The sequence below is a fragment of the Sinohyriopsis cumingii genome, chromosome 16 (assembly GCF_028554795.1).
Source record: "Sinohyriopsis cumingii isolate HCF-2022 chromosome 16, ASM2855479v2, whole genome shotgun sequence".
NCBI lineage: Eukaryota > Metazoa > Mollusca > Bivalvia > Unionida > Unionidae > Sinohyriopsis > Sinohyriopsis cumingii.
Window position 1 is genome coordinate 98,674,267 of NC_142976.1, and position 12,753 is coordinate 98,687,019.

General features: G+C 34.7%; 1 protein-coding gene across 4 annotated transcripts in view; it reads right to left on the reverse strand.

The window, feature by feature from the left end:
* LOC149781049 (uncharacterized) overlaps positions 1–12,753 on the reverse strand; it is an 89,620-nt gene that overhangs the window by 31,587 nt on the left and 45,280 nt on the right. For all 4 annotated transcript variants that reach the window (XM_089938181.1, XM_089938179.1, XM_089938180.1 and 1 more), the window contains 2 exons: positions 7,486–7,882; positions 917–1,113 (listed from right to left, as the gene is read on the reverse strand). In XM_089938181.1, coding sequence (XP_089794307.1) covers positions 917–1,113; positions 7,486–7,754 — 466 coding nt within the window. In that variant the 5' untranslated portion in view covers positions 7,755–7,882. The remainder of the gene's footprint in view (positions 1–916; positions 1,114–7,485; positions 7,883–12,753) is intronic.

Here is a 12,753-nt window from a genome sequence, read left to right on the forward strand (position 1 = left end):
TACATAAACATATCAATTTCATAATTTCATGTCTGTTATATAAACAGCCTAATTTAATAATGATATATAATGATGTATGTTTTTATACATGTAGGAATGTATGTAATCTATTGCATGTATAGATTTATGTATGTATGTTAAAGGTAAGTGTTATTTTATTGTTCATAGTCGATAAAATATCTGCAATGAAAGAATAGTTCTTATCACGAAATGCAAAATTACTATAAATAAGATACGTTCCTTGTCTTGGTCATGATGGAGGACTCCTTAAGGGAGGTAGATGGCCTTAACATGCCTAATCACCGGAAAGTAAATGAAATCAAGCGGAAATAAATTAGAAAAAGAACTTTAAGAAAGAACAATTGCAGCTTTTAAAAAATCAAATAGCCCCCCCCCACACACACACACACAAAAAGAACTATTACTACGGAATAAAGGAATATGAGTTTAACCTAACAGTATTTTGTGAATTAATATATGTAATTATTGTCACAAATTAAAGCTGATTAAACTAGAAAGGTCATTTAGTTGATTATGGAATATATTTTTTCGTAACGAAGAATTTAGGTTTCGCGAGATGACATTATAAATGAAAAATATCAGAGATAAGAATTAATGCAGGAGGTTGATTCTTCCAGAATTTTCACATGTTCGAAAGTTTAAATGTATTCAACATTTTTCACAGGTTTTAATAGAGCCAATGAAAGATCAATGTCAGCGGGTTTCCTATCAGACATAAACACTAACGGAATGGTATTACTCTCTCAAAAAAGCTGATTCTGAACTTAATATTTTAAAGGTATCAAGTCATGTTTGATTTTTACCTAATTTTCCTGTATTTTTTTCATGCAGTAAAATGTAATACTAAAATAATGAGGTTAAAATTCTAAATCTGTAAAAATGAAAGTCAATTTACTGGCATTAATCAGCCGGGCTAATTCAGGATGTCCGCCAGATTCCGCTTCCTCATCCGGCTTTTTGCTCATGTTGTTCTTTATACTGCAATCAGCACCCCAATCTATGAGCGTCCTGACAATGTTGCTATGGCCACGGTAACTGGCCAAATGTAGAGGTGTGTCCCCTCGTTTATTTTGTCTGTTTACCTCAGCACCACTGCAGTTATAAATGTGACAATTAACCATTTAATAATGACGAATATTTGTAGCATATATATACTTTTAAAGCATATTTGCGCATGATCAAACACTTATCTAATGTAAAGAAAATAACAAAGCTCCAGACCGAGACAATGAAAATGTCAAAATTCCGGCATAAAATTCCAGCCATGTCTGTTAAATATTTCAAATGTAAAATCTCATTCACAAGAAGTATTTGACTTATTAAAATCTGGTATATGTTTACTAACTCAATCTGAAGTTATAATTTGTAAAATTGTGTCAGTTTAATCATTTATTTAATTTTGTTATTTCGGCACATGGTGGCTTGAATTACTCTACTCCCATAATTCCTCCGCAGTTAAAGTTTCGCCTCAACCGCAAAAGTCACAAAAGTAAACCCAAATATGAATTTTCACTTATACTGTATTTCAAACCGACGAGCAATTAGAAATACAGACGAAAGGTCTAGAAAAATTATCAAACAGTTCCAAATAATGGTATAATTCATAGTCGTCTGGATACGCATACAAATTTACTTTGTTTACCTGAGTCGTTTTCCTCAATCGTGCAAAGTTTCCGTAAAAAAAAAAAAAAAAAAAAAAAAAAAAGGGCAGGTCCAAGAAACTTTAAAATGAATATTTTTAAAAAATTAAGAATTCATGTAATCGCATGCGAATATAATCAGATAAATGCCGTTTAAAAATAGAGAAGAAGTCACAAAAAGGTGTCTATCTCAAGCTGATTTAGCGTACTCGTACAATCAAGCTTGTGTCAGATAATAGTACAATTCCGAAAGGCGCCAAAATTTTTAAAAATCAATAACAAGAAATTTATAATGGCGTGAAATCTAATGAGGTTATTTGTGTATGATTACAGACATGCCGATCATACGTCTAATGATTTAATTCATGTATGATCACCTTGACTGAGACGACTGGTCTGAGATGACTAGACTGAGATAAGAAAAGTAAGGATAGCAAAACATCTAGATTTCTCTGTCGCTTGAGTGAGAAAAGCTGATCACACGTCTAATGAAGTCATCTTTTGCATCATTACAGGGATGCCTATCACGTTTCGATTTATCGGGTTCCTGTGGTTTTTACCAAATCTATCAAACATGGTTTTGTAAGCCAATTAAAGTACAAAAGTGGCCATGAAATGTATTTTAAAAAATGTCAGGTAATATGTATACATTATTAGAAATATGGATGACATTTATAACTTCTATCATGTTTTACCTATTAAAACTTTACCGCACCTATAATGTACATATCAGCATACAGGTCGAGTCCAATTGCGAATTGCAAAATCCCAAACCTACCGTCGCATAATGCTTTGGTATATCTGAGTTTATGCAGTTTATTAGGAGTAATAAGTAGAACGAACAAAGCAGACGCTGATCTACTGGCGCTTTATGCAACGATAGATCTGGGTTTATGCTGTTTGTGGTTGGATTCGACTTGTCAACGAGTACATAACACACCTTGGAGAAATGGAAGAGGGAGAATTTTCCAACTCAGCTGTTTCATTGCCTTTTTTAACGCATGCTCAAGGTTCTCCATTGTGACGCTCACTGACTTGAAATTTAACTTTTAAAATCCATATTTCTTTAAGATGACTACTGGCATGGACGAATGTTGACATTTATATCTGACGTTTATTGATATTTTTTTAACATTAATTCAACTCCAACATTTGTCAGTTCATAGCAACATGTAAATAAGGTAATGAATTAGATGGGGCGGTTGGAATGATAATTGCAACAAATGCTCTGCAAAGTCAGTTATGGTGCAAACTGCATTACACAGTTTGGCACATCCTCGTGAAAAATATAACGTGCCCTTGTCTTGAGATTTAAATGTATATGCAATCCGTACCCCATCTAAAGCACACGACATTATTTCTCCCATGATAAGACCTGGTGGCCAGCCTAATAAAGTTGTCAGAAAGTAGAGGCTGGGCTTATTACTAGTCATGGATATCCTTAGCAAATATATATTGGAAAGGTTTGAACAAATGGAGGCCAATATGGATTTATCATCGGATAAATATGGTAAGTGTTGTATAGTGGATATTCACTCAAATCCAGTTAAGGGGTGCCACAAGGTGTATTATTATTAACTATGAGTATGGTGGCCTCTAAAGGAACTCAAGAACACTGGACAGTCCTTTGCACACATGCAATAGCGATCACGTTAAGAAGGGGACAGACCAAGTGTAGCACGAACTGTCCAGTTAAAAACCGGATAAATGACCATCCTAAATACGAGGCCCCTTATCCCGGGGCATACCAGGATATCAGAAGTATGGTGAATGTCTACACAAAAACACATATTGTGTCTTCATATGGACAGTCTCTCTCTCTCTCTCTCTCTATCTCTCTCTCTCTCTCTCTCTCTCTCTCTCTCTCTCTCTCTCTCTCTCTCTCTACATATATATGCTCTTAAAATAAGTAGCAGAAAAGAGTGAAGACAACAAGCTTTGTAAAATGTTACAAACAATCTATTTCCCAAAATACAAAGTGAAATATGAGAAAACAGAACTCACGGTATTGCGAATAAAGTCCAAACAAATAACCCAAGAATTAAAGACACAAGTCCTAGTAATAACAGTTTCTGAATAAAAGTCAGTTCAAGTCCCGAAGGGATCCAACATTGAAGGCGATGACGTGTCCATTATGGACTGCGAAGTACTGATGTGTCAACAGTCTCTTGTTGCATCACAGTAATATTATTCCAGGATTGAATTCAGTATAAGTTCAAATGAATGTCTTTGTCCAGGAATTTTATCAGAGCACTTTTGTATTTCCAGAGAAAATAATCACTTGAAATCAATCATTTGAAGAAATAAAATTCAGCCCAAACTGGCCACAACATAATACAACTTAAAGTGCTAGATGTTAAAGCATGACTGGCAAAATCATCACAGTCACAAGAAAATATATTGACCCCAGGTCACAAATTAGCATTTTCTAAAAAAAATAACCATTACGTAATGGAACATAACTTTCTAGAATGATCTAATGAGCCTTGTTTACTTAAAACACAATAGCCTATAAAATTTACCTGTGGAATCTTCTAAATTCTGACCCAAATCAACATATTTACTTGAATAATAATTCTGTTAATAAGTTCATACACATAGAGAATAATTAAGCTATCATTAGTTTTTTTATTTAAAAGGAATAAAAGCAAAGAAAAAAGTCAAGCATGTCAAGCAGAAAATAATTAAATTTTAGACAAGGTCAAGTCCAGCAAACGATGTACATTACATTATAAGTGGAAAGATATGTTTAACAATTTAAACACAATTAATATTTATCATTGTTGTTACATTTCACTAACGATAACGTTTGGTGTGGGGGGGGGGTCGATGTGAAAAAAATGTAAACTTGTGGAGAGTAAGCATTTAGAAATATTTTGTAAAAAGTTGAGTTTTAGTAAGCTTCTTAATATGCATGTATGCATGGGGTTTTCATTGGATGTATCATTATACATCCCTGAGGATATATATGTGTGACTCCATTCTATTGAGATACTTAAGAGTGAGGGGTGCATCTAAAGGGGATACACCCGTCCTTTATGACTCATTTGATGTAAACAGGAATTACTATGCATAGAGTATGGTGTTAAATGTGTCCTTTCCATGTCGCGAGTACAAACTTTTCTCCTTTCATCTTTTGGACTTCAAAATCTTTTCGACTTATTATACGTCATCCCTTTGTTATACCATGATAAATCTTGCTCGTAAAACATGTCCTTAGCATCAAATTCATTTGCGTCTTCCAATATATGTAAACAACGAAATGATTTAGCATAACCTGATAGAATATTTCCTAGCTGATGTTATGAATTTAGCTCCTTACACAAATTATATTGTATTTTGAAAACTTAACTATTTTTCCAATTTTGAATTTTGGCGTTCCATATGAATTGGTTTGAAGTAACTGAATAGGCTGATCCGTAATTCTGACCTACTGTTTTATTCACTCGCATCAAGTGAGTCTTGATTATTGATGTCCGGTGGGTGTTATTTTGTTGTTTGAAATACTTCCACGTCTTGGTTTGAGTCCTCTGTTAAACCTTTCTACTACTGGTGCATTTTATCAGAGTAGGCTGAAATGTTTTCCATTTTTAGCAACCCTTTTGTTTTAAACTCTTTTCATTATCAAACTGTATATGCTCAGGCTTTCGTTGTTTGAATGCCTCGTGTATGTAATCTTCCTTTTTATGATTACACTCTGAAACCATGTGTATTTTGAAAAACAAACATCTCTCACTGTCAAGGTGTGCTTGTATATCCATTTTTGTAAGTTTGAAATATTTGCATATTAAAACTGTCTGCTTGCCACCGGTTATCCACGTTAGTAACATAGGCTTTTCGGTTGGGAACTCTTTTATTCATTGTTTGTGTAATATGTATGTAGATTGTTCAGTTAACCATTCTTTTAATTCAAAATATTATGCTTAATTTTTTTCAATTTAACGTGTTCCCACAATTTCTTGGTCTTTGTATAAGCAACCTTACTTTCAATGTCATATTATATGTAGCTTAAATACTGCATTAGTACTTTCAAAGCCTACTCATATAAATATACATGACTTAAGAAAATGGTAGGATTAGGCTGACTTGCAGTAAATTACATTTTTATTAGTTTGTAAACTTTTTGACCCTATTTCAAAACCATGTAAGTCCGATTCAGCAATGCATAACATATGGTTTGTCGTTGTTTTCATGGAAGTAAGAAAAGGTAACTTAATAGATACGCGAACGGCGTCTGGTAAAATTACTTTATCAAAAATAATGACATGTAGGCAGCTTCTATTTATGTGCTCTAACTCAATAAGGAGTCGTTTTTTGTTGTTGCTGGTAAAACGTTTGTATACACATATATCAAGCGTCGCATCGCATAATTGAGAATATATTATCACATTTGAAAATATAAGGACATATTTTTCGCATGTGGAAATATAAGGATATATTTTTCGCATGTGGAAATATAGGATAAAAATATGAAAATGATTTCTCCAATAAGTCTTTATATTTCACATCTAACTATATAATAAATCCAGACAGCAAATCACTCTTTACAAATTATCTTTTTTCGATATCAAGAAGCCAACAGAACATCTATTTACAAATGATACTTTTATTTACAACAATTTGCTACATTCGATTAATCCTATTAAAGTTATGATTGATTTCCGATCGTGTCATTCAATCATTGATTTTTTAAAAAAAATACTTTATATACCGAGTTACCACGTTTTGTTTTGAATCTTTGTTCTACACAAATTACATCTTTGTTTCTGACAAATCGTTTTATATTCACCTTGTAAAGTTTATGAGATCTTCATGTTGTGCCGTAACCTTAGCTGAACGCACAGTTGTGTATTTGTCTATATCAAAGACGTGATGTATTCTTTCTTGATGCTGCACGGTTTTGGTCACCTTCCTTACGAGGTTGATTCTGTTGATCTAAATATGTTCATGACCGAATGCATCTTTCCGGAAACATTGCATGACCCATTTTCAATGTTTGAACTAGGGAAATCAACATTTTGTACAAACTTCAACGATGATTTGCACCAAAACTAGCTTTAACCACAATGCAATCAATGTGAACTTTTACACAAATGACTTTTACCTTTTGATATCAATATGCTTGCTTATATGTTGAATTCATGGAGTATTTATATAACCTATCCAAAAACTGGAATTTACGCCTTTATCCATCTTAAATATTGTGCAATAACCTTTAGGTAGTTTTTTTGTTTTTTTTGGGGGGGGGGCTATGACTTTTAAGTACTACAATTATAGCATTTTTAGTAATGGTTATGTTTCAAGAGTAATTTTGTTACAGTAGGCCAGTAATAAGATCTATAAATATTTTAGAAATATAGGGAGGGAGCGCTTTATGTTTGTATGAATTAGTTGATGAAGAGGTCCAGCTATGTTCTAGTGCAAGGGTAGTGCAAGTTTGTGTTGTGTTTTTTAATACAGTTGCAATGAAAGTGGTCCAGCTAAGTTTATGGGTTACTGGGAGTTGCGACGTTTGAATAATAAATCAATCAATTAATTTTATTTTATTTATTATGCCCATAAAAGCCTTTTACCAATTTAAATTATACTAGTGGTTCGTGGCGCTCTTTTCTCACCTACTGCTATCTGAGGTTCCTTTGAACTCAGACGTGCCTTTATAGGTAAAGAACCTGAAAGTGGACTTGGCCCAACCATAATTAAAATTGTGTTCTGCGTCTCTGATGCATATAAATAAATAAAATGTTGCAGACTAAATCCACGGCATTGGCATGTATGAGTTTCAGTGCACATGCATTATTTTATTGTATTGCCCTGCTATATTTACCTCTGTACTAGAAGAAGTACACAATCTTCATGTCCTCGGTCTGCTGCCGCATGAAGAGGTGTCGATCCCCACGTAACGCAGGCGTTGATGTCACAGCCAGCTTTTATGAGCAGTTGACTTATTTGTACAAATCCTCGACACGAGCTCCAGTACAGTGGTGTGCCGTTATCCTTATCACATGCATTAATAGGGAATCCCGATTGTATCAATGCAAGAGTCTCCTTGTACAGACCATTCTTCGCTGTATCGATCAGATCCGTACTGGTCATCTTCAAGTTACTAGTCTACAACCTCTACAGTCTCCGCTGTTCCCATTGGTTACAAATGTGACCATTTTGGTTACCAATGGTCCGATGGACAGTAAAACCCTACATAGATCTTACTCTTTGTGTGACACCTGCAAAGAAAATTCAGACAGCTGATAGTATACCTGCATGTGACATTTATTATATGCTCTACAATTAACACGAACGGGACTGCAAAGTCCAGTCTGCTAGAGATTTGGAATTGAAACATTCATTTGCAAACCATAAGCGGATCCAGAAATATTGTTTAGTGTGGTTCGGAGGAACGTAAACAAGTTGAAGAGGCATCTGTGGACGGACCCTCCCCCCCCCCCCGCCCCCAGTGGAAGCCTTGGGCTTCTAAGTCCCTGGAAGCTCTTGCTTCGTACGCCATTCCAGTGCATAATTTTAACGACCTTATGGTAAATCAAACTCACTCTAAGAAAAATTCTGGTCATTTCTTGGGCAGATGGAGGACGGTTTGCGTCGGCTATGCAACCAGACTCCCTCCCCCCCCCCCCATTCGCACATGCATTTTCCACTCCAATTTGTGCCAGTTCAGTAGCTTGTGTCAACACTACATTAACGTCACCATAATTTGTACTTTAATGCACATAGTGTAATGTTTTACTATTGTGGTAGCGTGTAGTATACTAAAGTGTAGTGCCATGAAGTGGAATCGAGTGTACTTGAGTGACACATACAGAAGGCAAGAAGTTGTTTATTCCATTATTTATTTATAGTTGTGTTGCTCATTTCCTCATTTACTTGTCCGCCTTGTATCCATTATTGATATATAACTTTTTATATTCCACTTACCTACATTCAGTGTTCTTTGTATTAGTCTGCACAAAGTAAAATACTTGTTTCACATTGTGCAACAATTCTATTCCAGCGTTGAGTATATTAAGAAGATACATTATTGTCTAAACTGTCTGACTTCTAATTACAGTATGACCTCATTATAAAGTATGTCTGGCTTCTAATTAAACTACGCCCTCATGATAAAGTAGGTCTGATTTCTAGTTACATTATGACCTCAATATAAAGTATGTCACACTTCTAATTACAGTATGACCTCATTATAAAGTATGTCAGACTTCTAATTACACCACGCCTTCATTATAAAGTGTGTCTGCCTTCTAATTACAGTATGACCTCATTATAAAGTATGCCTGACTTCTAATTAGAATATGCCCTCATTATAAAGTACGACCTCATTATAAAATGACTGACTTCTAATTACAGTTTGACCTCATTATAAAGTATGTCTGACTTCTAATTAAACTACGCCCTCGTGATAAAGTAGGTATGATTTCTAGTTACAGTATGACCTCATTATAAAGTAAGTCCGACTTCTAATTACAGTATGACCTCATTAAAACGTATTTCAGACTTCTAATTATACTACGCCTTCATTATAATGTGTGTCTGACTTCTAATTAGAGTGTGCCTTCATTATAAAGTATGTATGAATTCTAATTACAGTACGACCTAATTATAAAATGTCTGACTTCTAATTACACTACGTCCTCATTAAAAAGTATGTATGACTTAACGAAAGTGCTATTAAAACTAGTCAACCATCCAGTCAACCAAGCAACCAATCAACCAACAAACTAAACTGCAAAAGCTGTTGGTGGAACCATCAGGAGCACAACATTCTCCCGTATAATGAATGTGGTGCCCTAACCAATGAGCCGCCGCGGCTCCTGCCACCATTATTTGCCTCTAACAACCTGCAAGTCGTCTAGGACTCACGGTACTAATTCAGTTCCCATAGTAAACCTATGCAAACACCAAGATATTAAAAATTCAATAATTTAAAATTTGTGAGTGTTCATGATTAAACCTATATTTATCAGTATAGATGAAACCTGGATGTCAGCTTCTGTGTAGAGGAAAGGATATGAGCCACGGCATTTTCTGGACCTGCATATGTTTGAAACATGTGCTTTCAATTCCGCACCAAATAGTCAGGTGCTAATCTTAGTAATGAGCGTTCCAAACTCAAGACTGTTAAAGGACTGAAATTCCATCAATAAAACAATGTCTCTATTTTTTTTTTCACTTACAGCTAGGATAAGCTTTCAAAAGATTCTTTATCTGCAACATAACTTACAACATTGCTGATCCTGTTAAACGGGCACATAATGTTTATGTGACCGCTGCCGACGAAGAATTGTGTATGGTACAATCATTTTCTATATAAACATGAAGTGGGTATTGTCACATGAAAACCAGTTTACTGGATAACGATCCAAGTCTCAACTAGCAACAGAGAAAAAGAAAGACAGACAGACAAAATGAAAGAAAGAAGAAAAGATAAATAAATAATCCCCTTTTCTCTTATAGTTGTAATGTTTTGTTATACTCGTAAATTTGATGTTTTAAAACTAATAAATCTTTTTGCTCAGAATTTGTGCTGGCCATTTCCCCTCTGCAATTTGACCTTGCATGCTACCATAATGGTTGGGATTTTTAACCAGGAAAACAGTGTGCTATAAAATTAATCGTGCCAAGATTAACAAAACACTTTGCTGTTATGCTAACATATAAGACTTCATTCTACCTGTATTTTAACAACTGTTACGATTTCAAATTAGCTAGTTAGAGCTGCATTCTCTCATATTATAATCTAAAAATAACCCAGTGTCATTCGAAACCTTCAAAACGCAAAGTCATTAGAGGAAGAAAAATTTGAGTTCACTAAAGTTAAGCTAAGTATAAATGTAAAAATATGCATGTTAATTAAGCTAAATCCCAGAAAATGATATTTATCGTCGGCTACATTCCCTGTCATGGAATTAGTTTCATATTACTGTATATTTTCTGAAGTTGATGTAATGGCCAGAAATTAAATCCGAGCATAGATTTATGAATTAAATATCCTTAGCAATTTCATGTGTCAAATTTTAAGTATATGCACCAGTGTTATTATAACTCAAAACTACTGTATTTGTCGTATAAATTGTATTTGTCAATGAAACATCAGCAATGTCAAAGGTCAGTTATGATCAGGTGAAGCAACCAGCTATGTTGATTACTGTGTGCATTTTACTCAAACGACCCAAAGACTACCGCGTAACACTTTTTTCTTTCTTGTTTCTTGCGGATTATATGAATAAATTCATGTGTATGTGTCTACTTTTTATAAGATAAAGGGAGTGTTATCAACCTTTCTAAAAGTCTTTATACTTCATAGGACAAGTTTTCATACCTAACGTCATACGACAAAAAGTCTTTATACCTGACATAGAACAAGTCTTTATACTTGACTACATACAAGTATTGATACCTGACGTAATACGACAAGTCTTTATACCTGACATAAAATAAGTCTTTATACCTGACTAGATACAAGTATTGATACCTGACTTCATAAGACTAGTCTTTAAACCTAACGTCATACGACAAGTCTTAATACCTGACATAGAACAAGTCTTTAAACCTGATATCATACGACGAGTCTTTGTACCTGACATAGAACAAGTCTTTAAACCTGATATCATACGACGAGTCTTTGTACCTGACTTCATACAACAGGTCTTTATATCGTACTTCCTAGGTCAGACAGCGGGTGAGATATGGTATTCAGCTTTGATTGTTAACTATTAATCACATTGGTCCCTCATAATAAATCCCCTTAGTATAGCGATGAGACTCTTATAACGCAGGCGTTTTGGTGGATCATGTTCAACTGCCACATTTGTTTTATCTCTGCTACTCAATTTATTTCACTTTAGTTTAGCCCCCACCCCCCACCCCCCGCACGATATCTAAGTCCGCTGTGATTTTTTTTTTTTAGTTTAGTTCCTGACCAACGATAGCAAATTCCAATGCAATTTCTCTACAGTTTAGCTCATGGCCCGCGATAATTAATTCCAATGCGATTTAATTTTAGTTTCGTTTCTGGCCCACGATGACCAATTTCAGGCTTCACTTTGGTTTCATTTGTAGTCCACGATAACCAATTCCAGTGAGATTTTGCAGCATTAAATGATCTATTTACGTGTTTTGAAGCACACTCGGGACAGCCTTATTGGAAATTACCTTATTATAAGTCGCCCTCGCTTTATAGTGCGAGTCACTTGAACATCTCACGTGAACAGTGTTATAAAAGGGATGCCGCGTACGAATATATTTTATCGCTAGTTACGTCAGCTTTAGACCAAATAAAGTTTCTGTGACTTAAGCATGTCTGCTACAAACTGAAATCTGTCAGCTTTAAGCGTGGCATATGCCAAATGTATGCAAATTAAAGAAAAAAATACTCCTGTGCCATAATTACTGCTGACTATTCAGCTGGGTAAAACCCGGTGTGCATTACAAGTATTAACTAACTTTTCACAACTTTGTCTGCATGGGTCAGTGAATGCTTATACATTATTGACTTAACCAATGTATGTAAAGGCGACATAATATCTTCAACAAGGACAGAGACGCACATTTCTTATCGCAAAGTATACTTTAACCCTGACGCAATTCAAGCCTTATGTGTCCTGTTTCCAAAAATACTAGAATTTAAATGCAAACAGTAGGTAAGGGTGCTGCGATATGTCATAAAATCAAATTTTGCAGTTTCAACATATATACCATTGCTTATTTGCTATATAATGTCGTCGAGGTTGAACAGGGCGGGCGATCTGCTTTGCCTGCAAATGCGTTGTAGATTATATCTTTTTCACACAAAAATAATAATATTGTATGACGATATTTACATATGTCTTATGTAATAGAATGAAATCTGACACTTGTATTGTCTATTCTACTTGGCTTTTTTAATTTGTTTGTCCCTTGACAAGTGACCGCATTGGTTTATCAAAATCTATTATCACTGGAACAAATAGACACTTTTGTACTTGGAAATATTCCAGGCATCCCAGCCATATCACCTTTTAGGAAGTTACTCAGTCCTGAAACGATTACATACAGTAAGATCAACAAAGGACATTAATAAACAACATGTTTTCAAAGAACTCCG